This window comes from Panthera pardus, unplaced genomic scaffold (genome assembly GCF_024362965.1).
Source record: "Panthera pardus isolate Hobbes unplaced genomic scaffold, ASM2436296v1 HiC_scaffold_20, whole genome shotgun sequence".
Classification (NCBI taxonomy): domain Eukaryota; kingdom Metazoa; phylum Chordata; class Mammalia; order Carnivora; family Felidae; genus Panthera; species Panthera pardus.
The window spans coordinates 86,560,757-86,586,766 of record NW_026526766.1 but is presented as its reverse complement, the minus strand read 5'-3'; the positions used below and the strand labels follow the sequence as shown (position 1 = coordinate 86,586,766).

Sequence of the window (26,010 nt, the reverse complement as noted above, 5' to 3'; positions counted from 1 at the left end):
TAGCTCAAACCAAAGCTCTCCCAAGATGTAAATCACATCCTCCATGAATTAAACTCCTACCAGGGCGCTTGGCTGGCTCAGTTGGTTAAGCTTCTGACTTTGGCTCAGGTCATGATCTCGCAGTTTGTGAGTTTAAGCCCCATGTCGGGCTCTGTGCTGACAGCTCAGAGCCTGGAGCTTGCTTTGGATTCTGTGTGTGTCTCTCTGCCCCTCCCCTACTCATGCTCTCACAAAAATAAACATTAAAAAAAAAACTTCTACCAAGTCACCTATTTCACTTTAAGTAGGAAGCATTTTGCAAAATCTATTCATTCAACTTTTCACCCTGCTTATGAGATGCTGGCTTCAAGGTAACCATCACCACAGCCCTGTTCTCAGGACTGTAGGTTCTAGAGCTTGACTTTGTCACTTCATCAGAACTGTACCCATGACTTTTGTTTGTTTGGAGTTTTGGGGGGGGAGGGGGAGGTTCACCTTTTGCCTTTTCGAAAAATTTAAAGTTTGTTTATTTTGAGAGAGAGAAAGTGTGCGCGATCAAGCATGAGTGGGGGAAGGGCAGAGAAAAAGGGGAGAGAGAATCCTAAGCAGGCTCCGCGATGCAGACACTGACTTGGGGCTAGAATTCAGAACCGTGAGATCATGACCTGAGCTGAAATCAAGAGTTGGATGCTTAATTGACTGAGCCGCTCAGGCGCCCAGATTTTTTATTTTTGAAATAATTCCAAGTTTACAGAAAGTTACAAAAATAGAAGGAAATCCCATATACCTTTCACACAGATTCCCCCCCATTTGTTAACATTTGGACACATTTGCTTTATTATTCTATGTATGTGTATACTTACATACACAGTAGACATATATTGTCTACCTGAACTGTTTGAGAATAAGTTGCAGACACATTTACTTACTCCCAAATACTTCATGAGTATTTCTTAAGAACAGGGATTTTTTTTTTTTTTTAATGCTTATTTATTTTTGAGACAGTGTGAGTGGGGAAGGGGCAGAGTGGATCCAAAGCAGGCTCTGCACTGACAGCAGAGAGCCCGATGCAGGGCTTGAACTCACAAACCCTGAGATCGTGACCTGAGCCGAAGCCGGACACTCGACAGACTAAGCCACCCAGGTGCCCCAAGGATATTCATTTTTATGACCACAGTATAATGATCAAAATCGGGAAATTGATCTTGACATAATACTACTGCCTAACTCATAGACCTTATTCAAGTTTTGGGTGCCTGGGTGGCTCAGTCAGTTAAGTGTCCGGCTTCAGCTCAGGTCATGATCTCACGGTTCATGAGTTCAAGCCCTGCATCGGGCTCTCTGCTGTCAACACGGAGCCTGCTTTGGCTCTTCTGCCCCTCCCCCACTCGCCCCCCCGCCCAACAACTAAACATTTAAAAAAAAAAAGTAAGACCTATTTAAGTTTTGCCAATTGACCAAGTGTCCTTTATAAGACAACACACAAAGATTTTTTTTCTGTTACAGGTTCCAATTCAGGATCATGTACTACATTTAGTGTTAAGCATCCTGAAGAAGCTACAAGAAAAATGTTTCTTGAATATATCATCTGTATAAATGCTATCTTTTTTAAATGGGGCCTAGGGGTGCCTTGGTGGCTCAGTCAATTAAGTGTCTGACTTGGCTCAGGTCATGATCTGGCTGATTCACAAGTTCGAGCCCCATGTCGGGCTCTGCGCTGACAGCTCAGAGCCTGGAGCCTGCTTCAGATTGTGTGTCTCCCTCTCTCTCTCTCTGCCCCTTCCCCACTCACACCCTCTCAAAAATGAATAAACATTTAAAAACAAAAAACAAAAAAACGGGATGTGAGAGGCCAGGCCTGCTGAGGCACCTGTATGAAGCTCTGCGGCTCCCTTGGCTGTCCTAGCACTAAGACAGAAGACACCCAAACCTAGTTAGGTCACTGCTTTCATTGCAGGAAGCTTGAAGAGTAGGGGAAAGAACTCTCCAGAACAATTCCATTCTTCTATCCAAGGGATGTGCAGGGGTTCTCTCCTGTTGGAATTTTCAACTCATCATCAAATTTGTTTTAAAATGATGTAGGGACATGGGGCACTTAGGTGGCTCAGTTGGTTGAGTCTGACTTCGGCTCAGGTCATGATCTCGAGGTTCACGGGTTCGAGCCCCGCGTCAGGCTCTGTGCTGACAACTTGAAGCCTGGAGCCTGCTTCGGATTCCGTGTCTCCCTCTCTCTCTGTCCCTCCCTGGCTCGTGCTCTCTCTCTCTCTCAAAAACAAATAAACATTAAAAATGACGTAGGACAATGATACAACAAAAATATGGGCAGTCAGCCTGAGAAATGAGGTCAAGCTTAAAAGGAAGCAAGCAGGCAAGTGAGTACTTGAATTTAAAAACTGGATGCAGGCCTTAGTATTCCACTCAGAGGAATCTGATGCTACTGGCCACCAGGGGTTGCATCTATCAGCTGGCAATCAGTATCTCTGAAGGCAACACTATCAGAGTATCAAAAACCTGGCTTCCTTAATGCTCTCCTTTCTTGGTTTACCATCAAGAACCTATCAGGAATTCCAAGCATCAAGTGACATGTGCAGGACTGTTAAACATGTCTGGAGAAAGAACATTCAAATAACAGGAGAGGTGTTTTCTGTGGACTAGTGGATTCAAAGTGAAACAGCCTGGGGCTTCTGCGTGACTCAGTCAGTTAAGCGTCCGACGTTGGCTCAAGTCCTGATCTCATGGTTCATGGGTTTGGGCCCCGCGTCGGGCTCTGTGCTGACGGCTGGGAGCCTGGCACCTGCTTCGGATTCTGGGTCTCCTTCTCTCTCTGCCCCTCCCCTCCTTGTGCTCTCTCTCAAAAATAAATAAACATTAAAAAAAATTTCAAAGTGGAACGGCCCTCGGCGATCATTTTGTCCGGTGATTTTTCACCTTTCACTTTTGGAGCTTTCCCGTAGATGATCGTACCTAGGACTGCACTATAGCTCACATATAGCCAAAATGCTGTGGTACAGAGGATCACGGGGTTCTCTTAGGGCTCCACGTAAAGCCATGCAGACTCTCTAGGCCCCCTGCACCTTGGGCTACCACGGATTCGTGGTTCTATTCCAGCAGATGGCAGTAGCATCTTGAAGGAAAGGATGCCTTTTTAAAATCTGCACAGGGGCGCCTGGGTGGCTCAGTCGGTTGGGCGTCCGGCTTCAGCTCAGGTCATGATCTCGCGGTCCGTGGGTTCAAGTCCCGCGTCGGGCTCTGTGCTGACAGCTCAGAGCCTGGAGCCTGTTTCAGATTCTGTGTCTCCCTCTCTCTGACCCTCCCCCGTTCATGCTCTCTCTGTCTCAAAAATAAATAAATGTTAAAAAAAAATTATAAAAATATAAAATGACGAAGATAGTAAATTTAAAAATAAATAAATAAAATCTGCACAAAGCCTCCCTATGTTGACCTTGACTATAGGGCCAGGCCCCGTCCACTCAACACTAGGTCAGTGCTCCCTGACCTGTTTCTTGTCATGATACATGGACAATAATGCCATCTGTAAAGCACAGGTAAGAGGGCAAGTGCAAATAACAACTGGCCTTGGGGGCTCCGCCCACCTCAGGCCCCACAGGGGGAGATCTGTGCCGACACACTGGCTGGGAAGCTACAGAGCACTGAAAACTGCTCACCTCATGACTAATCCCCGTCATGTGTTTTTGCAGGGGTGGTGATCCTGAGGTTCAGAGAATGACCCACCCAAGGCCACGAAACCTAAAAGTGAATTCACCAAGTCTTCTGACGCCTTCCCCAGAGTTCATTCTGTTGTATCCACATGAAAAGACTTCAGTACTTTTCCATTTCTGCTAGATGAAACAAGGTCAGGTACATAATTCCGGAAAAGGAATGACAGAAAGAAAAATCTTCCTAGGTGAAGGTCAAGAAGACAAAATAGGGAGGAACATATACCATTCTATAGCTAGGCCTGTGCCTGACCATGCACACAGCTGTGATGTACACAGCTCAGGGCAGAGGAAATTGGTCACATCAACCAGCAGTGGGTTTTTTAAAATCAAGCTTTATTACTTATTTTTTGGCACCATAGTCAACAATTCATAGTGTGTTACTTCAAGCCACTCAGGAGTACCAGGGAATACCCCACTCCCCAAAACACATCCCCACACACAACAGGTGGTACAGAGGGGTATATCCCTACCTCTGCACTACAAAAGACGGCGAGTCTTTTGTAAAACAAATCTCAATTCTTATCTGAACAGCCGGGTTCTGAATTTCTGTCGTGGCTTTATTCAGGCAAATCTATCATCATTCTTCATTCAGGACATGTAAACAATTATAAAGCAGTTCTCAGTTCCTCCCGAACACCTTCATTTAACCCCTGAATCGTTGCCTGTAGATGCTCGGCTCTTGTATAGTGTTGCAAACCCATCTCAGCTCAACTTAATTCAAATTCAGAAACAAACAAATAAACAAACAAAACCCCACACCTGCTCTGGCTCCTGCACCCCTAGTCCTTCAGGGGGCAAAGTCCCAATTAAAAGGACAAACAGTGCTTCCTGTTCAATATGACATGTATCAACAGTCCTAATCCCAGATGCTAAACTATCTCTGATACAATTTGGGGCTTAATCCACGTCTGCATCAGGCATTTCCCCTGAATTTACGATTACTCCACAAGCTGAGAAAACAAAACCACCATAGCCCAGACTTTCATGTAAGCATTTGGGCCTCAACTATTAACCTGTACTCTGGGGAGGGGCAGCAGGGCGGGGGAGTAGGCGTGGGGGGCTTACTTCAGCTCAGAGGGAAATGGTTAAGGTACCACCTACTTTCTGAAAGACAGCAGAGACAAAGGAAATGAAGGATGAGACCAAGAACTAAACACCTCACCATATTTGTAGAAGTGAGAAAAGCCGATTCCATTTACTCTGTCATGTGGATCCCTTAAGGACTGTCCAACCTACGAGAGACCTTCTAGATTCTGGGACCCCTGAACGATCTCCTCTCCTAGTCATGGGTACAAATATATAAAAGCACAGGTTGGTAGATTTCTAAATCTGATAGGACTTCTCCCAAATGCAGCTGTTTTCAGTTGCTTTATTACTGTCCCTCTGCAACAGAACAGAGATGGTGGGCGCCGGGGTGCCATCAGGAACGCCAGAAGGAGGAGGTCAGAAAGCCCTTGGGGACAGGAATCTCCTTGCGCTGCAAACATTTCTGGTCAGGGAAAGATGGAGAAAACAATGATTTTCTGGTAACGTGCCTTCCCACAATTACCAGCTGGAAGCTTTGAGGGACAGCAAGCTTAAGTCCCACGGGACAGTGGTCAACACCGGGAAAAGACCAATGGCGGTGCAGAAGACTCCTGCTTCTGTATGAACTGCAGCAGAGGACAAGGGGAATGCTGCTGGTCATGCTGCCCCCGCCTCGTTTCCCAGTGCCCGGCCTTGTCCTTCGCGACCCCCGTTTGCCCACTGGGCTACTGGAAAGTGGAAGTCAGTGGGCTGTCTTGGCAGACCCACCAGAGGCTTCTACGGTGTCTGTCATACTTAACCTCTTTAAAGAGGGTTTCAGCACTTAGAAACAGGGGAGGAGTCTGGCCGAAAGTGCAGTCTCTTGTCATAGAGAAAAAGTGACCAAATTTCCCAGTTCCCCTGGCCAGACACTGAGAAAGGAACCCTGGCCAGCCTGTAAAACATATATCAGCGAGGGGCGCCTGGGTGGCTCAGTCAGTTAAGCAAGGTCATGATCTCGCGGTTCTGTGGGTTTGAGCCCCACGTCAGGCTCTGACAGCGTGGAGCCTGCTTGGGATTCTCTCTCCCTCTGTCTTGCCACTTCTGTGCTCATGCTCTCTCTCTCAAAAATAAATACATAAACTAAAAAAATCCCGCAAAACAAAAACATGTATCAGTGAGACCAGATTCATTAAAGATATTTTATTCATCCCTTAGGATAGCTTCCCCACAGGCAGTAGGGACAGTGACATCTAGGATGATGAAACAGCAACCCTTAATGTTAAGGGGAATCCTGGACAAAAAAGTAAGGTTCAAAAAAAATAGGAAGAGACTGTAATCCGAGAGCACAGAGGTCCAGGACTTGTCAGACACAGGCACCTTCAAGGTCAACAACAGCTCGAGACATGTTGATCTAAGGACCTCTTACCTCTAAGAACTGCTTGAGGCGTATGAAGGAACCCATCTGTCCTGAGCTTGTGATGGCTTCAATCCTGTAGGAAGAGGAAGACAATACGCAAGTGACAGCTATGATTGCCCCGTCCCTTTTAGAGGAGTTAGGGGCACTGCCGATCTACGGGAAGCAGGAGAAGGGGGAGATCAAACGACTTGGGCAGAGGTCTTTTGGACCAAGGATGCTGTCATTCTTCCAAATGGTCTCAGCCTTCTTTTCAAACCAGGGGATGAAGGAGAGGACGTTCCTTTCCAAGATCTCTGTGAGCAGACAGGATGGGTGCTGCCAAGGTCTCTCTCCGCCCCCCGAAATGACAGTGTTGAGAGGAATGAGAAGGGCACCCAGAGGCAGACGCCATGACAGTCAAGCAAACTGGCCGACAGATCAGTTTCTCCAACTGATTTATTAAGGGAGCTTGACTCTTTGGGTTTAATTCACGACCGCATGTACTCACCATCCCTGATTAGCTGGGGGAGTTTGGAAAACAGAGTTAAAGACATGTCAGGTATCTGAATCCAGAATCTTCCTAATTCATTTTTTCATTTAGCCAATAATGTTTAAGAAACTCTCACTAGAGTTCAAAAGCACTTACTCAAATATCAAAAAGAAGGATAGGAGAAGATGTCACACTTAATACGATGGTCTTTTTTTTTTTTTTTTGAGAGACAGACACAGAGTGAGAGAGGGGGAGGGGCAGAGAGTGAGGGACACAGAATCTGAAGCAGGCTCCAGGCTGTGAGCTGTCTGTCAGCACAGAGCCTGACGTGGGGCTCGAACTCACGAGCTGGGCTGTGAGATCATGACCTGAGCCGAAGTCCGATGCTCAACTGACTGAGCCACCCAGGCGCCCCAATACAACTGCTTTTAACAGAGTCAAACCCAGAGGCACCCAAGGGCATTCGACACCATGGGTTTTACTCACTGAATCCCGTGGTGTCTGTTCAACAGGTCACATACCTGGGGAAGTAGTCCTCTTTGATGAGAAGTATCATCTTCCAGAACTGTACCTGGTACTGCTTCATGAGGGCATTCCCACACACCTCCAGGGGAAGACAGGCATCATCAGAGAGGAGAAGGCAAATTCACACTCACCCAAGAGACCCAAAGACCCATAAAGCACACCAGCCCTTTGCCTTTCCCTCCTACCAAGAGTTTCAGTCACAATGCCACTTAGCTAGCTAAGCAAGGGAACAAATGGAAAGACCCAACCTTCTTCTGAAGCATTTGTCTGTATAGGACAATACCTCCGTGAAATAAGACAGCCAAGAAACCAGGTATTTTCACAAACCAGAGAATGTGAGTCTAACTTAATTATTCTTCTTCGAGTCTACTGAATGGAAACCTTTCCAAAGGTGCGGTGTTCCTCCCAACCTTAGTAAGCAGGGCACCACCATGTTCTCAAATTTATTCATGGTCTCTGCTCACGTCCTGTGACTTCAGAAGCTCCAGGGTGACTGGAAGCATTTGGCATCATAGGCCCGATGGCCCACATCTGTTATGGTATGTGCCCTAAGCCTTTATCCTTTAAGAAATGTCTCCTGTCCACAGAAACCCTTACCCTCACTCTACAGTGGTGGCCCTTCATAGGCAGACAGGACTGTATAGAACCTTCTGGATGAAGGAGATATGTGGTCAAGGCTGGTTGATCATATTTGCTCTCCTGGGAACGAGGGATTACAAAAGTGAGCCGCCAGTTCCACTACACTAGGTGACCGCACTGAGGCAGAGGGCTATAGCCCAGGATGGCCACCTTCTCCACCGTGCAGAGATCTAGAGAAAACTGGCCTAAGGAGCAAGAATGAGCAGCCTACGGGAAGAGCACAAGAAGGACCGTGTGGCCCCAAAGGGACTCTTGGTACCTGGTGACATTCTAGTTCCTAGTTCCAGGCCCACATGAGAGTCAATCATACATCCTACCCTTGGTTCTGGGAGTCACTTCTCTATCCTTAAAACAAACATCCCTTTTTGCTGGTGCTGGGATGTACAGTTTTTTCTTTACCGTGAGAACACAACCGCACAGAGAAGGAAAGCACAGTGGGAAGAAAACCCAAAAGCCAGGTTTGTCTTTAGCACTTGGGAAAAAATGTGTAAGACTGGATCCTGATGCTGTTCACCAATAGCCTATTTCCATATTGCTTCCCGATTCACGCCATGCAGTGGCACAAGGCTGCTTCAACCACTGTCCCCCTCTCGTGTGATAACTGCATTACATACCTCCAAGAAGTCAAAGAGGAGAGTGGCTGTCACATCTGACAGGGGCTCCATATTTAAGATTTGTGCCAACCAGCGCCAGCCATGATTTAAGCCGTGAGGGTGAATCTGGGAGCGAAGACACTTGGTCATGATTTGCTCTCCTTGTATCCGGAGATCTAAACTCCCAACGTTATCATCCAGCCATTTCTAAGTGACATGAACCCCCAGATCATCTCAATCAAGCACAGGCCGCAGGGCAGACACAGCACAAGCCGAACAAATTCTGTTTTCAAATGTCCCAACACACCGGAACCCACACATTCTCTACAGGATCCCTTCAGTCCACATCTGACAGCTCTGGTTTCAGGGAGTCCACTGACCAACAGTTATCCATACAGAGGTTTATTTATTATTCTTGGGACCTTTAGCACAGAACGTGGGACACAGCAGGTACACAATAAAAACTTGGATTCAATCAACTTACATTCCCTTCTCTTAGGTCTCTGAGTACATTAACTTCTCCATCTCTCATCTGTATCCTTTGAGAAAAGCACTAGGCTGGCAAGTCGAAGACCCGCACCCCAGCCGTGGCTTTGTCACTGACTATGTCACTATAGCTCGCTGGGACTCCATCTGCTCATCTGTGATGTGAGGCACCAACCAGGTCTAAAATGACAGTGACGGGGCGCCTGGCTGACTCAGTCGGTAGAGCGAGCGACCCTTTTTTTGTTTGTTTGTTTATTTACTTTTGGGGGGGCCTGGCTGGCTCGTCAGAAGAGCATGTGACTCTTGATCTCAGGGTCGTGAGTTTGAGCCCCACATTGGATGTAAAGATTATTTAAATATTTAAATAAAGATTATTTAAAATAAATATAACTTTTAAAAAAGTGTTTATTTATTTTCAAGAGAGAGCATGAACAGGGGACGGGAGGGGCAGAGAGGGAGACACAGAATCAGAAGCAGGCTCCAGGCTCCAAGCTGTCAGCAAAGAGCCTGAAGTGCGCTTGAACTCATGAACCATGAGATCATGACCAGAGCTGAAGTCAGAGGTTTAACCGACTGAGCCACCCAGGTGCCCCAGAGCGAGCAACTCTTGATCTCAGGGTTGTGAGTTCAAGCCCCACGTTGGGCCTAGAGCTTACTTAGAAATAAATAAATAATAAAATGACACTGTGTCATTTTTATTTTTATTTTGAGAGACAGCACGAGTGGGGAAGAGGGACAGAGACAGAGAGAGAATCTGAAGCAGACTCTGCACTGAGCGTGGAGCCAAACGTGGGGCTCGATCTCACAACCCGTGGATCACAACCCGAGCCGAAATCAAGAGTCAGACACTCAACCGACTGAGGCACCCAGGTGCCCTGACCCTGTCATTTAGACTCACTCCATCTAATAGAATCTTCTATAGAACCTTAATGACTGGTTTACCACAGACTCTCATCTCACAGACCCTCTTATAAACTCAGTTCTTTAAAGCCTCAGCTGACTCAATCACTGAACAAAAGGTTCTGATGGTCCAAAACTTCCTAATAGTTAACATCAACTTCTCTAGAACATACCTAGGGAGCGACAATACATCATCATGTAACCAGACTGCCCGCTTGGCAAGAAGGGCAATAGTCCCCGTGGACAGAATACACGAATACAGTCTGGCCTCTCTCTTGAGAGCAAGTCTTTTCTACCACCTGTTGTCGGCCTCCGTACGGCCACCGGAGCTGGATGATGGCGGCGTAGAGTCGGATCATCCCAGACATGCGCTTTAGAAAGTTGTCCTGCTGTTCCACTTTGGAGTCCTTCACTTGGTAGCCAAGGGTCCTGTGTGGGAAGAAAAAATTCAATGTGACAAGGCCAAAGTGAGGGTGACAAATCACTTATTTTTTATGGCTAAAAGAAACAACCTAGTACTGTTACATTTAGCATTATTATTAGCATTGTTACTTTAAATATTTATTTATTTTGAGGGTAGGGAGGGGCAGAGAGAGAGGGAGAGAGAATCCCAACTAGGCTCCATGCTGTCAGCACAAAACCTGACACAGGGCTCAATCCCACAAGCTACAAGATCATGACCTGAACCGAAATGAAGAGACGGTTAATTTTGGGGGCACCTGGGTGACAGTGGGTTAAGCATCCGACTTGGGCTCAGGTCATCTCACAGCTCATGGGTTCGAGCCCAACATCGGGCTCTGTGCTGACAGCTCAGAGCCTGAAGCCTCATGCTCTCTCTCTCTCAAAAATAAACATTAAAAAGAATTTTTTAAAAAGAGTTGGACACTCAACCAACTGAACCACCCAGGTGCCCCTTATATTATTATTTTTTTAAATAAGCCCTAGGGCCCAATGTGGGTCTGGAAATCACAACCCCGAGATCAAGAGTTGCATGCTCTACCCACTGAGGCAGCCAGGCACCCATTTTTAGCATTATTCTTCTTATATGATTATATATCATTACCTCTGCAGAAAACTTTGTTTGCAAAGCACACATATCCACAATCACATCTGTGCATCATCACATAACCCTTGCGAGGTAAACTCACAAATTTTTTTTAACATTCTGTTTTTAAGCTTTGTCTGCACCAACGTGGGGCTCGAGCTCACAACCCCAAGATCAAGAGTTGCACACTCTCCTGAAGGAGCCAGCCAGGAGCCCCAAACTCACAGGATTGATGGATGTTACGACCCCCATTTGCAAATAAGGAAAATGATGCTCAAAGAGCTTACGTGACTGCCCCACTCTGCAAATCTATTAAATGATGAAGCAGGGCCAAATTCTAAGACCCCTCCCGCCCCCTAATTCTAGATCCAATATTCTTTTTCTTAAACTGTACTGACTATTGCAGCTGAATCCACAAATTCCCAAAGCAGCGAGTCTGCACGAAAGACACTGGATTCTCTGATACAAAGTCAAGGTACATATGAGGAGTTGTGAAGGGAGGGAGAGCAAACCGCAGTTCTCTCTGTATTTTATTCAGACCCCGGGGAGAGTGAGTGAGGAGAAAAACTACCTCACCTCTGGTAGTCTTCCAAAGCCATTCCCTCCTTGAAAGGTGGGTAGAAGGGAACTGAGTAGGGACACTTCCTGTGGAGATGTGCGAGAATGAGGTCGCCCACTCTGGGGTGGAGCTCCCAGATCCCAGACGCCACAACCGCAATGGGGAATGCCGCTTCGTGGTGAGAGGCCACCTCCTCCTCTCCTTGTTTCTGCGGGAGCAGAGACGGGACCCCTTGGTTACTCTGGAGAGAAGCAGAAGGGCGGCACACAGGGCCATCCCCATACCTCTGGTTACAAAGTTTCTCACCACAAACTTCTCTGCCAGCTTGTACTGGACAAAATCCAGGCCCTGTGGGTTAAGTGTGACGGACACAGAGCGCCCGCCAGACTGAACTGGTTTTCCGGAGAGCAGGTTGTGGATCTTGTCAAAGATCTCCTTCAGCTTTGAGCCTGGGTATGACAGAGATAAAGTCAGTTAAAAGATTCAACTGCAGGCCACGCTGCTTCTCATCACTGCAGTAAGAAAGCCTCCATGAAAACCCAGCCGGGCAGCCCCACACAAAGTCAGAGTCTAACGTCAAAATACTGTTGCAGAAAAGTACACGACAAGCAGATGTATATTGTCCAGGATGCCGGAGTACAGAAGGCATGGTACTATTTCAAAGGAATTCCTTATTTGGGAATGAACAAATTCTGAAATCGACATACCAGAGAGATAAACAGGACGGACATAGCTGTTGAATGGCCACAGATCCCGTGGGCCATAGCTGGCGTCCCTAAAGTAGTCATTTGCATCTCTAGGAAAACCGTTCTAAGGGATCTTCCCAGCTCTCAGTGACTACCCCCTCCTCTGGGACCTGCCCTCCATCCTCAGATGCACAGAAGCGGGCTCCTGGCGGCTATATTTGTATTCCGGATCCTGTAAGCCCCAAGCCCACACTGGCTACAGTTTGATTAGGAGTAGACCAGCTGAGCCAATCAGCCAGCTCACAGAGTCACGTCCTGGAGGTGACTGGCCCTGCAACACACACGCTCACAAACACCGGGGACTTGCACCTGCCAAGTGGACCAAAGACCAGTGGTCTACCTAATAAGAGATGTACAGAAGGAAAATGAAAGAAAAGTGTCTGAAGGTTTCTAGCTTCTGAGGCCTAGTCCCATTCCTGCCAGTAGATTCTGAGAAACACCCCTCTATCTTTAGATTAAATGTCTTTTTCTTTTTTGGCCTATGCAGATCTGAACTGGTCTCCATTACTCAAAACTTAGTGAGCTATCAAAATAGTAGCACCCACTCCTACTAAGTCATACTTCAGTACTACTTTACTGATGGTTTCAAAGGACCCCACTGGCCAAATTCCCTGTCAATTCCTTCCCCCATGCCTCTCCACCCCAACCCTAGGGCTGGCATGGCCTCCTACATCCCATATGCCACACCAGCACCAAAGAGATTAAATTCTGCTCCGAATTTAACCACTGCCTTTAAAGAGGCAGGAATGAGATCATTTCTTTCCCAGTCATTCAGCATGTACTGAGCACTAACTCTAGAGCAAGTCTGCATCTGACTCTTCAAAGACTCACAGTGATGGTGCAGACAAAGGGAACATAGTCAAGAAATATCCAGAAAAGTGAAGACCAGCAAAACTAGAGCCTGATCAGATGTGGAGAATGAAACAGAGAGAGCAGCCAGGGGGAGGACTCCCAGGGTTCCAGCCAAGGTGCCGGAGTTGCCAGTGGTGCTCTGGTTCCTGAGAGCAAACAGGGGAAAAGGAGGCATAAAGGAGGATGGGGAGTTGATGTCTGCATACCCTGAACGTGGGGTAGGAGAGAGACACCGGCAGACGTCCCCCAGGGGCCAGAGCAAGGGGCTCTGAAGCTCTAAGAGCGCACCAGAGGGACACTGGGGAGCCACCCGCACAGAGACAGCATCTGAAGCCCTGAGGGTAAGTGGACTGGGAACCAAGGGTGACAGCGGACTCCTGGGAAGCACCTCCAGTTAGGGATTAGGGTGGGGACAGGAGACTGAGGAGCCCACAAAGGAGGAAGGAAGGTGGCAGGAGAACCTGGAAATTCATGTTGCCATGGAAGCCAAAGGAACAGAGTTCGTAAAGAAGGGAATAATCACCAGGACCAAAGAGATATGTGAGGAAGGCTAGAAAAGACAGATCTTGAACCAAAGGAAACATACTTTAGGATGTGAGTAACTCAGCATGTTTAAAAGAAAAGGAGCCTCGGGGCGCCTGGGTGGCTCAGTCGGTTAAGCGTCCGACTTCGGCTCAGGTCACGATCTCGCGGTCCATGGGTTCGAGCCCCACGTCGGGCTCTGGGCTGATGGCTCAGAGCCTGGAGCCTGCTTCCGATTCTGTGTCTCCCTCCCTCTCTGCCCCTCCCCCATTCATGCTCTGTCTCTCTCTCTCTCTGTATCAAAAATAAATAAACGTTAAAAAGAAAAAAATTTAAAAATAAATAAATAAATAAATAAATAAATAAATAAATAAAAGAAAAGGAGCCTGTAAAAGGGAGTAATTTTGCAGAAACCAGGAGATTAGGTGATAAGCGATGAGGCAAGTCTTGAAGGGGATGGGAGAGCGGGGAACAAAGGCAGAGGCAGAAGGGGAAGCGTGCACGGACAATGCCTCCCTCCACATGCAGACATGGACTAAGAGGCAGGGGTACACGTGTGTACGCGTGGAAAAGGCTGGCATCTGAGTGTCCCACCCGCTGGATTTTCCCGCTGAAGGAGGGAGCAAAGCGGTCTGTGGTTGGCTGAGGGGTCAGGACTGGGGACAACCCTAAGGACAGCAGTGAAGGGGAACAGGTCAACCTCGCCCCTGTTGCTGTTGCCAGCAAAGGAAACAGCACTTTAAAGCCCAGAGGTGATATGCGGTTATTGATTTATACCTTGTCCTGATCCAGAGAGAACCAGCAGGGTGATACATAAGTTCCATCACAGGGCCTCTTGTGGGCAGGAATTATAACTTTTCTACGCTTTCCAGGCAACAAGTGAATTAGGGCAAGCGGGCCCATGCTAAGTCAGAGCAGCTTTTCAGCTGTTCGTGCTCCCCAGCCACTGGGCAGCATGGCCTGCAACTTGGAGGCTTCCACACCTTGAGCTCTACAAAAACGAACCTCTGCTTCTGAATGAAGAGAAAAAAGGGACTTCCCCCTGTCTGGTTCTCACTCTCTAAAGCTCAGTCTCTGGAGAGAAAAGGAAGATGTTCTAAAGTAGGAAGGCAGGTTTAGGGGAGCCTGGGTGGCCCAGTCAGTTAAGCGTCTGACTTCAGCTCAAGTCATGATCTCACAGCTTGTGTGTTTGAACGCCATGCCGGGCTCTGTGCTAACAGCTCAGAGCCTGGAGCTGCTTTGGATTCTGTGTGTGTCTCTCTCTCTGCCCCTTCCCTGCTCGCACTCTGTCTCTCTCTCTCTCAAAACTAAACATGAAAAAAAATATTCAGGCAGGTTTCGAGCTTGGATAAGCTAATGGCTCATGTTGTAGAACAAAAGCAACGAATGTATGTTACATCCTAGGTTCCCTGAGTGATGTTTTCAGCAGTAACTTTTTTCTAAATATGGATTCTTGTGATATATTTTTTTATGTTTACTTTATTTGAGAGAGTGAGAGTGCAAGCAGGGGAGGGGCAGAGAGAGGGAGACAGAAGATCTGAGGCAGGCTCTGTGCTGACAGCAGAGCGCCCAATGTGGGGCTCGAACTCCCAAACTGTGAGATCATGACGTGAGCCGAAATCAAGAGTCAGACCCCAACTGACTGAGCCACCTAGGCGCCCCTTCAGCAGTAACTTTCAACTTCAGGTAAGACCCTTCTTAAATAATTTACTGTTGATATACAGCTTATTTATAAATCAAGTCAACAAACACGTAATGATCGCCTTCTACATGTTGAAGAGGAAACAAAAGAGAGTAAGACATAACTTATACGTGCCTGACCCAACGTCATGTCATTTGTTGGAACAGACTCTGTCTACGGGAACCTTACAGATGAGTAGATGTGGAGTCGTACAGAATAACAAAGTGAAGCGAAGGGCCATGTTCTGAACTCCTCTGACCAACCTGCAATGGTGGAGATTTGGCTCACTGGGATGGTGGCAGCTTTCTGGAGGTCCATCTTTACCTTTTTGGCCTGCCAGGAGAGAACAGTGAGAGGGCAAACAGTGTCCGGAAGAGTGGAGTAGATGACAGCAGGATTAGGGAAGGTGACGTGCTAGCAACACTCCTCTGGGACACGGGGCTGTTCGGAGCACTCCCAGGCCCAGACAGCTCGCAACTTACAGCCCTCCGTACCTGACTGTCTTTGCTGTTGGTCAGCTCCTCAAAGGCCAACACGCACTGACTGGAAACATCCTGCAGCTGGTGGTACCACCGCATCGTACTGTCTTGGACCTTTACTTGGAGGTCTGAGGAAGAGAAGAGAGGCTCTCGTAATCGTACTCACTGAACACTTCACGTGAGCCAGGCACTGTTCTCTTTTTTTTTTTTTTTTTAATTTTTTTTTTTTAATGTTTATTTTATTTTTGAGACAGGGAGAGACAGCATGAACAGGGGAGGGTCAGAGAGAGAGGGAGACACAGAATCTGAAACAGGCTCCAGGCTCTGAGCTGTCAGCACAGAGCCTGACGCGGGGCTCGAACTCGCGGACCGCGAGATCATGACCTGAGCCGAAGTCGGACGCTCAACTGACTGAGCCACCCAGGCGCCCCGAGCCAGGCACTGTTCTAATCAGCTGATATAGGTATTAATGGCTTTCAAGGACCCTAGGAAGTAGATACCATCATTATCTTCACTTTCTACATAAGGAAATAGGCATAGAAAGGTTAATTTGCCAAAGTCGCATTGCCAGGAAGTAGAAAAACCACATTCCCATGGACCTGGCTCTAAAGCCAGCATTCTCAACCATATGCTCGACTGATTCTCTTACATATGCAGTGAACATACACTGCGTAATGTTTATTTTAAAAAGTCAGAGCAGCAAAACCTGGGATGATACATCTACTAGAATTATACAGAATTTCAAATCCTCGTGGCAAGTGCTGGAAGTCAGGCTCCGCATCAACCAAACTGAATGTAATTCAGTAAACATACAGAGTTTTACATTATGTTAACAGTTCCGGTAAATTGTCCTGAAGCTTAACACGGTATTCAAACATATTCTTGTCTCCTTTCACATTCTGGGCTAAAGGACCGTATCCACGCCAACACCCACCTTCATTCTGTTTCCCTCCTGGGCCCTGGCTGGGAGCTGGGGTCTCTCTGTGGACCTCTGGCCCCTGCTGCATGTGTGAGTCTTGCCGCTTTACCTGGGCCTCCAAATCCTGCCTCCTCTTGTCCTCACAGGCCCTGGCGATCTCCTGCTGCAAGCTGGTAAGGAGGTCCCGCATTTCCTGCAGGGCTCTCTCAGCCACAGCCTGGTCCTCTGCTGTAGGAAAGCCGTTCTGTCAGGGTGACAGAGACAGAGCTTAGCGTCTATTCCCCAGGCACCTGTGAAGCTGAATCACAGCTCACACAATACATTGCTAAATTGGAACAGTTGCACCCAATGGAGTACCCACATTCAACATGCTGATACCTACTGCGTTCCTGTCCTCTTAAAGGTAATACTGATTAACCATCACATCCACAGAGTATGGATCTTTCCATGCTCTCACCAACAATGCTGGGATAATTCTTTAAAAGCTTGTGACAACAGTCTAGATGAAAATGATACCATGTTGGGGCACCTGGGTGGCTCAGTTAGTTAAGCGTCCGACTTCGGCTCACGTCATGATCTTGAGGTCTGTGAGTTCAAGCCCCACGTCAGGCTCTGTGCTGACAGCTCAGAGCCTGGAGCCTGCTTCAGATTCCGTGTCTCCCCCTCTCTCTGCCCCTCCCCTGCTCACGCTCTGTCTCTCAAAAATAAATACACGTTAAAAAAAATTTTTAATAGCTCAGAGCTTTTTACTCTTGGCTTTCTAGGTAGATAATCATATTGTTATCAAATTACATTTCCTCAAATATTTCTCCTTTGTCTTATTACATTTTATTGGCTAAAACATGTTAACGACATCAACAATTTGTTACTATTGTAGCAACATGGTACATTTTTATTTCTTTCCCAATTTTAATGGCATGTCTAAAATGTAGTCTAGGGGCGCCTGGGTGGCGCAGTCGGTTAAGCGTCCGACTTCAGCCAGGTCACGATCTCGTGGTGAGTTCGAGCCCCGTGTCGGGCTCTGGGCTGATGGCTCGGAGCCTGGAGCCTGTTTCCGATTCTGTGTCTCCCTCTCTCTCTGCCCCTCCCCCGTTCATGCTCTGTCTCTCTGTCCCAAAAATAAATAAAAAACGTTGAAAAAAAAATTTTTTTTAAATAAATAAATAAATAAAATAAAATGTAGTCTATGTTTTTAATGTTGTTTTAAGAGAGTGAGAGAGACAGAGACAAAGAGAGAATCTCAAGCAGACTCCACGCTCAGCAAGGAGCCCAAGATCATGACCTGAGTCCATATCAATAAGACACTCAACTGACTGAGCCACCCAGGTGCCCCTAAAATGTAGTCTTAAATGGATACATAATCTATCGTGTTCATGAGAAACATTTTTTTTTAAGTTTATTTATTTTGAGAGAGACAGAGACAGCACAAGTGGGGAGGGGCAGAGAGTGAGGGGGAGAGAATCCCAAACAGGCTCTGTGCTGCCAGTGCAGAGTGTGACGTGGGGCTCAAACTCACAAAACTATGAGATCATGACCTGAGCTGAAACCAAGAGTTGGACGCTCAACTGACTGAGCCACTCAGGCACCCTGGGAACACATTTTAGTTTCTAATTTACTATTATTTTTTAATAGGAAAGGATGTAGAATTTCAGCATATACTTTTACAACATCTAACAAGACAAACATATGACTTCGCTCCATTAACCTATTAGTGAAATTAAGTTCATGAAAAGACTTCATAACAATTGATCCAGCTTTTCATTATCCTTAGAATAATACCTCTTTGGTTATAGCACATTATTGTTTTGAGGCACTGATAAATTTGACTTATCATTATTTATTTATTTGTAAATGTTTATTATTTATTTTTGAGAAAGAGAGAGACAGAGTATGAGCGGGTAGGGGCAGAGATAGAGACACACACACTGAATCCGAAGCAGACCCCAGGCTCTGAGCTGTCAGCACAGAGCCCGATGTGGAGCTCGAACCCATGAGCAGCGAGATCATGACCTGAGCTGAAGTCGGACGCTTAACCAACTGAGCCACCCAGACGTCCCTACTTATCTTTTATTTAGAATTTCTGCTCATAAATGAGAATGCATATAAGCCGGAGTGACGTTCCCATTTCTTTCAGTGTTATATTTTGTTAGAATATGACCACCAGAATCGTAAGACGAATCGAGAAGTGCTGCCATCATTTTGTATATTGCCCTACAAATGTGTTTTGTAGTTTTGCCTGTTAAATCAACGAGGCCTCCCAATTTATTAATTAAATTAATTAATTAATTACTGTGTACATCTATGTATGTAGGCAGGTGGGTCAGCAGGCTCCATGCTCAACGTGGGGCCCAAACTCACAATCCCAGGATCAAGAGTTGGATGCTCCACTGACGGAGCCAGCCGGGCACCCCTTCATTTATTTCTAAAGATTTTATTTTTAAGTAATCTCTGCACCCAACGTGGGGCTTGAACTCATGAACCGTGAGATCATGACGTGAGCCGAAATCAAGAGTCAGACGCTTAACCAACTAGACCCTCCACTGACTTTTTAAAACAAAAACTTGAGAAGAAATAAGAACTAAGGGTAGGAACATAAAAATCATAAAAACGTGAATTGGTACAACTTTTGGGTAAGAGTCAAGAACCTTAAAATTATTTCAGTAATTCCTTTTCTAAAAATGTATCTCAAAGAAATACAAATAAGACGTATATAGAATGGTATTACTATAGTGCTATGCATGGTAGTGAAAACACAGAAACTTAAATGTTCAACATTAAGCATGTCTTTTTCTACCGTTTTTGGTATTATTACATGTGGGAAGTATCCAATTCCACGTGTTCATCAAATACTGAATATCTGCCATGTGTTGTGGCAATACTTGGCACTTTTTAACACTGCTTTAACTAAAAACATCAGGGGCATCCAGATGCCTCAGTCGATTAAGCGTCCAACTTAGGCTCAGGTCATGATCTCCCGGTTAGTGGGTTCAGGCCCTGCATCGGGCTCTGTGCTGACCGTTCGGAGCTTGGAGCCTGCTTCAGATTCTGTGTCTCCTTCTCTCTCTGCCCCCACCCCCTGCCTCTCTTAAAAGTAAATAAACATTACAAACATTCTTTAAAAAAACAAAAAACAAACATCAAAATATTTTTAGTGATTGTAGTAATTATGTGTTCAAAATACAATGTTAACTGGAAAAAAGCTATATACACTGTCGTAAGGTTTCAATTTTTACCATAGCACACCAGGTGTTCAACAAAATATTACTGAATGAACTAAAGTATTTTGCAATCAGAATAAACAATTATTTGTTGAACCTAAGATAAGAAACTCTGGATGTATAAAAGTCCACTTTGGGGTAAGGGTAACCCCCCACATGCACACTCCCTGTCAGGGAAGAAAGAGAAAACGCTAATGGTGATTATTATCTCTAACAAACGATCTTGCTATTTTCTACAGTAAGCAAGCATTTTTTTTTTTTTCCAGGCACTCCTTTTAAATCAGAAAACAAATCTGCACTAAGACTGTCCATTTCTGAGCCAGAAGACCAGGTCGCTCCGAAGCTCGCTCACCTCAGAAGTGGCCCGGATGATCCCCGAGACGAGGCCGCACAGTTGGTTGCCCCGGGTCCGGATGGCGGACAGGTCCACCTTCAGCACATCTTTATGCTGCTCAGAGGCGTCCAGCTGCTGGTTGAGGTGCAGCACCTCCTCCTGCAGGCCATAGAGGCCCCGCAGGCGGACCTGGCCCTCTTCCTTCCGCAGCCGCTCCTGCTCCACCTGCTTCAGGCGCTGCTGCTCAGCCTCCCTCAGCTTCAGGTTGAGAATCTGCAGGAGGGATCGTCCGGTTACCTCCCAGGGGCGCCGGGCCTTCTGTTTCTACATTCCCCAAGCCCCGTGTGGGCTACATATTTTACAGATGGGCCCCCCTCCCCCCAGCAGGTAAAGGGAGTCACAGGGAGGCAAGACCCGGGCTAGAGCCACACCAGGACGCACCCACAAGAATTCTCCCAGGCTCTGACCTTTGCTCTGTGACGATGCTCAGCTTTTAGCTTCTCTTGGTGCCCCAGGGCTTCTCTGGAGCTGCAGGAAGAATGGCAGGATGCTTCCTGAAACTGTCTCACCTTACCTCTCCTAAAAGCCTCCCTCTCCTTGCGACACCTTGGTCACCTCTCCAAGGCTGGACATTTTTCTAGGTTATGAGCTTCACTGGCTATTTTATTTCGATATTTAAAGCCTCAGTAGGTCAACTCTTTCCCTTGGGGTTTCATGCTGGGACAGAGGTCGGGCTGAGCACACGGACGTTCCCGCTCACCTCTTCTCCATCACTTCCCGTAAGTCCTGGAATTCTTTATGATGTTTCAGTTCCTTCCGTTCATCAAAGCGCTTCAGTTGTTCAGATGCCATCTCAGAGAGGGCTCGCACCTTCCTCTCCTGCTCCTCTTGCCACTGCCTCAGGCCCTCCTGAAAAGAATCAGCACCTGCTCTCTGCGGCACCTTGCTCATTTACCCGTGCGGAACATCCTCCCGTCTGTCCTTAATTCCATCGGAGATACTCAAGGGGATGGAACCAGCTGCTTAGTTCGCAGAAACCATGCTCAAGTCGCCTCTCCTCTCTGAGTGGATGTTTACACCCGGCTGTTTTGGAAAGCTCTCCCAATTTGCCCCTTGCGATTCATGTCACTCCAGTATCAGCTGGGAATGGGCAGGAATTTACCATCGTGGTGTCAAAGAGCCCCGCGCTTTTAAGCCTCCATCCTGTGTACTCTGATTTTAGAGTAATCAACAGAAATACTCATTCTAATTCCATAAACATGCTATACACATTCCTATCTACTCCTTTCCTCACCTTATCATCTCTGCCTACATTTCCTCCCCCACCTCCACTTAGGAAAGTCCCCTTCCTAGATTCCTAAAGGTATTCCATTTACTATTCATGAGAGTATTCTCATCTGGTTTTTAAGAGTGATGTGACATTTTAACTACTAAAATTTAAAGGTTATATATCCTTTGGCACTGGTTTATTTTTAAGAATTTATCCCAAGGAAATATTGAACGTGTGTGCAAAGATGTATGAACAAAGGATGCTCACTGCAGTCCTGTCGATGATGGCAGTAAATTTAAAACAATTTACATTAACTGGGGATTGACTACACATATTATAGGAGGTCAGACTAGAGAACACTCTGCAGCCTTTGAAGAGGACAAGATGCTATATATACTGGCATGAAGATACGGCAAAATACATTGTTGGGATGTCACATTATTCTATTTTAAAGCTTCCAGTGCAAGAAGGCAAAGTGAAGACAGCCTCTATAACCTCTCCTCCGAGACTCCGTTTAAATATGAGTTGGGAAGGGAAAAAGGACTCAACAGCAGAACGTGCATGGGATTGTCAGCAGGGAAAAATTTTCACCATGCTTCTAGAACACAACATTTCTGTGGAGGAGTGTGAACTGACAGCAGAGCTGAGCAAACGTGAGGGTGCGTGCAAACACAAGCAGACTACGTCTCTCAGGGAGAGAACCAAGCTACCAGAATCTCAAAGAGGCTCAGGACTGGGCAATGCCAGATCTAAAACCAGGTGGGGTTCACGGGGCTGAAAACAGAGATATCAGCTGAATGTTTTCAGACGAAACAGTCAACTCAAATCTCCGCCCCCTCCCCCCCACTCCTCCCCCCCCCACCCGCGTCCTCCCAAATCATGAGATCAAAACAGTCGGTAGCCAGGCATGTGTGCTGTAATGATTTTTTAAAAACATCTTTTCGGGGTGCCTGGGTGGCTCAGTCGGTTAAGTGTCCGACTTTGGCTCAGGTCACGATCTCACGATTCATGAGTTGCGCATCAAGCTGTCTGCTGTCAGCACATAGCCCACTTTGGATCCTCTGTCCTCTTCTCTCTCTGTTCCTCCCCAACTTGCACTCTCTCTCAAAATAAACACTGAAAACCTCTTTTCATGTGCTTCTTTGTACCTTTGGTAAAGCATCTCTGTTTTTTGCCCATTCTGTACTGGATTTGTTTTTACTGTTGTGTACTGTGTAATGATTTAAAAAGGGATCTGCACAGAGGCACGTGGGTGGCTCAATCAATGAAGCGTCCGACTCTTGACCTCAGATCAGGTCATGATCTGACAGTTAGTGCGTTCCAGCCCGCATCAGGCTCCATGCTGACAGAGTGGTGCCTGCTTGGGATTTTCTCTCTCTCCCTCTCCCTGCTTGCATGCTCTCTCTTTCTCAAAATAAATAAATAAACTTAAAAAAAAGAGAGAGATCTGCACATTCTCTGATCCTCCCATCTCCTCCACTTCAACCTGAGCAGCCCCTCATGACTGCCTTGGCTAAGAGAATGTGGGAAAGAGAAATAATGTTACATGATTCCTGAGACCAGGCTAGAAAAGGCCACGCAGCTCGCAGCTCGGGCAGTATCTCTTACAATGCTTGCTCTTGGGACTCGACCTCTGTGCTAGGAAGGTCGAGGAAGGCGGAGGAAGGCGGAGGAAGCTCCGCCACACGAAGAGGGCAGATGTTCCAGCTAAGTAACTGCAACAGCTACACAGGTCAGTGAGGAAGCCTCTGGAAGAATTCCAGACCTTGTCACTGCAGCCACAGAGACCCCAAGTGAGAACTACCTAGTTGAGCAAGTTGACCTCCAGAAACATGAAGGACAGGAATGAAATGTCAGTAGTGGCTGTAAGCCACAAGTCTGGGGCGATTTATTACACAATCATGCATACAAACTCCCAGCCAAAAAACAGAGAGTTCTTCCCTACAAGAAAATGAATAAATTATCCAGAGATAACTGGATCAGCTAGTGTGGAAGCCGGTATTCCAGAACATATACCCTACGAATTCTGACACTTAGGAAGTTCAAAATCGTAATAATTTTGTTCCTGACAATGCACCTGGAAGCCTTGGTCCAACCACTGGTAAATAAAGATCGTTAGATATTTGAGGAAATTCTATACCCTAGAATAATGAATCTAGAGAAAAAAAATTATTTCAAGGAATACAAATCTGAAAAAAACTTTAGTATGATATGAGAATTAAGTGCTCTGAAAAAGGAACACACGGAGAAGAAAAAGCCCATGAAAATCAAATATATAATTTATTTTATTAAAAAAAATTTTTTTTTAACGTTTCTTTCTTTTTGAGAGAGAGAGAGACAGAGCATGAGTGGGGGAGGAGCAGAGAGAGGGGGAGACACAGAATCCAAAGCAGGCTCCAGGCTCTGAGATGTCAGCACAGAGCCCGACATGGGGCTCGAACCCACAAACTGTGAGATCATGACCTGAGCCGAAGTCGGATGCTTAACCGACTGAGCCACCCAGGTGCCCCTAAACACATAATTTAAAAAATAGGTAGGTACATAGTTTTTCAATTAACGATGGAAGGATAAAATTAAATCTCTTGGAAAAGAGAAAAAGACAAAAGGAAAATGAGAGGAAGGATAAGAGAAATAGGGAATTAATCTAGGAGATCCAGTATCTGACTAATAAAAGTTCCTAAAACGAGAGAAAAAAAAGGCAATGGAGAGGAAGAGAAACTAATCAAAGGGGAAAACTTTCCCGAAGATGAAGGGCATTAAGTGTTCAGCTGAAAAGGACTCCCCTAGCCAGGACCTGAGCATCCCTCACCATCCGCCTTGCCAGCACCCAAGAGGAAGCAACCAGACCCTTTCACTCAGAGTAAAACAGTCTTCTACCTACATTTTACTTATTTCTCTTGTTTACTTCGATCTCTCCTCACCAGTACAGAAGCTCTGTGAGGGCCTGAATCCGCGTCTGCTTTGCTCACTGTTTTATCTAGACAGAGAATAGCGTCTAAGCGCTCCATAAGCACATAAGTGCTCGGTAACTATGTGTTGACTCAATGAATGAACAAACGAGGGTAGATGCCAGAAGACTTTCACATTATAAACTCACTTGATCTGTGGAAATTTTGACAAAACCAGGCGTTGTCTTTCTAATTGCAAAATCATAACGTCAGCTCCCTGGGCTCAGGCTTAAGTTTGAGGCAACATGGCTAATGGCACCAGGATGGTTGGAATCCTCCATAAATACGGGAGCCATTCTGGTGCCTCCCTCAGGAAAATGGTGAAGAAGAATGAAATAGGCCAGCCCGCCAAATATACGTGCTCCTTCTGTGGCAAAACCAAGATGAAAAGACAAGCTGTGAGGATCTGGCATTGCGGTGCCTGCATGAAAACGGCAGCCGGTGGTGCCGGAGCCACACAGCCACTTCTGCCGTCACGGCAGAGTCTCCCATCAGACTGAAGGAGGTGAAAGGCCGTAGAAGCTACGCCACCTGACTCAGTCGGTTGAGCGTCCGACTTCGGCTCAGGTCACGATCTCGCGGTCTGTGAGTTCAAGCCCCGCGTCGGGCTCTCTGCTGAAAGCTCAGAGCCTGGAGCCTGTTTCAGATTCTGTGTCTCCCTCTCTCTCTGCCCCTCCCCCGTTCATGCTGTGTCTCTCTCCATCTCAAAAATAAATACACGTTTAAAAAAAAAAAAAAATTAAAAAAAAAAAAAAAAAAAAGCAGCTACGCCACCTGAAATACAGCTAGCCTATAATAAATGGGTCCGTTTACATAACAAAATTACTTTGGTTTGTTGTTAAACTCATTAATTAGATATTCTCACTTGTGTTACATTAGTTGTGCTCTCTCAAAAGACCTGAGAATTAAAGTCCTTCTAATTTTTTTGAGAGCGCGAGCAGGGGAGAGGCAGAGAGAGAGAATCCCCCAGTGCAGGGCTCGGACTCACAAACCGTGAGATCATGACCCGGAATGAAATCAAGAGTTGGACTCTTAACCAACTGAGCCGCCCAGGCCCCCCTAAAATCCTTCTAATTTTTATTGGAAAAGCATGAAAAAAATCATAAAGTCAAATAAATTATTAAAACAGAATTAACCTTTCTTCAAGAGGCTGTTAAGATCCATCTTCTCAGTATAACCTTATCTGACAACCCTAGATCATCTTCCAATTCTGGAGAAGTAAATGGAAACCAGGAGAGCCTAAGTAATTTTCTCAAAGTCACATGCAACACAGAAGAGCTAGGATGTGAACCTGATCTATCTTCCTTCAGAGAGCTCACTTTTTTTTTTTTTAATGTTCATTCATTTTTTTTTTTAATTTTTTTTTTTTAATGTTTATTTATTTTTGAGACAGAGAGAGACAGAGCATGAACGGGGGAGGGTCAGAGAGAGGGAGACACAGAATCCGAAACAGGCTCCAGGCTCTGAGCTGTCAGCACAGAGCCCGACGCGGGGCTTGAACTCACGGACCGCGAGATCATGACCTCAGCCAAAGTCGGCCACTTAACCGACTGAGCCACCCAGGCGCCCCTAATGTTCATTCATTTTTGACAGAGACAGACAGAATGCAGAATGGAGGGAGGGAGGGAGGGAGAGAGAGAGAGAGAGAGAGAGAGAGAGAATCTGAAGCGGGCTCCAGGCTCTAAGCTATCAGCACAGAGCC

General features: G+C 46.4%; 1 protein-coding gene and 1 pseudogene across 3 annotated transcripts in view; one reads left to right on the top strand and one right to left on the bottom strand.

The window, feature by feature from the left end:
* Positions 1-4,010: 4,010 nt before the first annotated feature.
* The window catches only part of GLE1 (GLE1 RNA export mediator), a 32,205-nt gene continuing 10,205 nt past the window's right edge, over positions 4,011-26,010 (bottom strand). For all 3 annotated transcript variants that reach the window (XM_053908371.1, XM_019420908.2, XM_053908372.1), the window contains exons 4-16: positions 20,851-20,999; positions 20,558-20,618; positions 20,109-20,363; positions 16,554-16,782; positions 15,635-15,747; positions 15,404-15,473; positions 11,646-11,788; positions 11,357-11,547; positions 10,035-10,164; positions 8,371-8,475; positions 7,114-7,196; positions 6,133-6,196; positions 4,011-5,187 (exon numbers count right to left, since the gene is read on the bottom strand). In XM_053908371.1, coding sequence (XP_053764346.1) covers positions 5,119-5,187; positions 6,133-6,196; positions 7,114-7,196; positions 8,371-8,475; positions 10,035-10,164; positions 11,357-11,547; positions 11,646-11,788; positions 15,404-15,473; positions 15,635-15,747; positions 16,554-16,782; positions 20,109-20,363; positions 20,558-20,618; positions 20,851-20,999 — 1,662 coding nt within the window. In that variant the 3' untranslated portion in view covers positions 4,011-5,118. The remainder of the gene's footprint in view (positions 5,188-6,132; positions 6,197-7,113; positions 7,197-8,370; positions 8,476-10,034; positions 10,165-11,356; positions 11,548-11,645; positions 11,789-15,403; positions 15,474-15,634; positions 15,748-16,553; positions 16,783-20,108; positions 20,364-20,557; positions 20,619-20,850; positions 21,000-26,010) is intronic.
* Positions 24,554-24,843, top strand: LOC109249945 (60S ribosomal protein L37a-like; annotated as a pseudogene).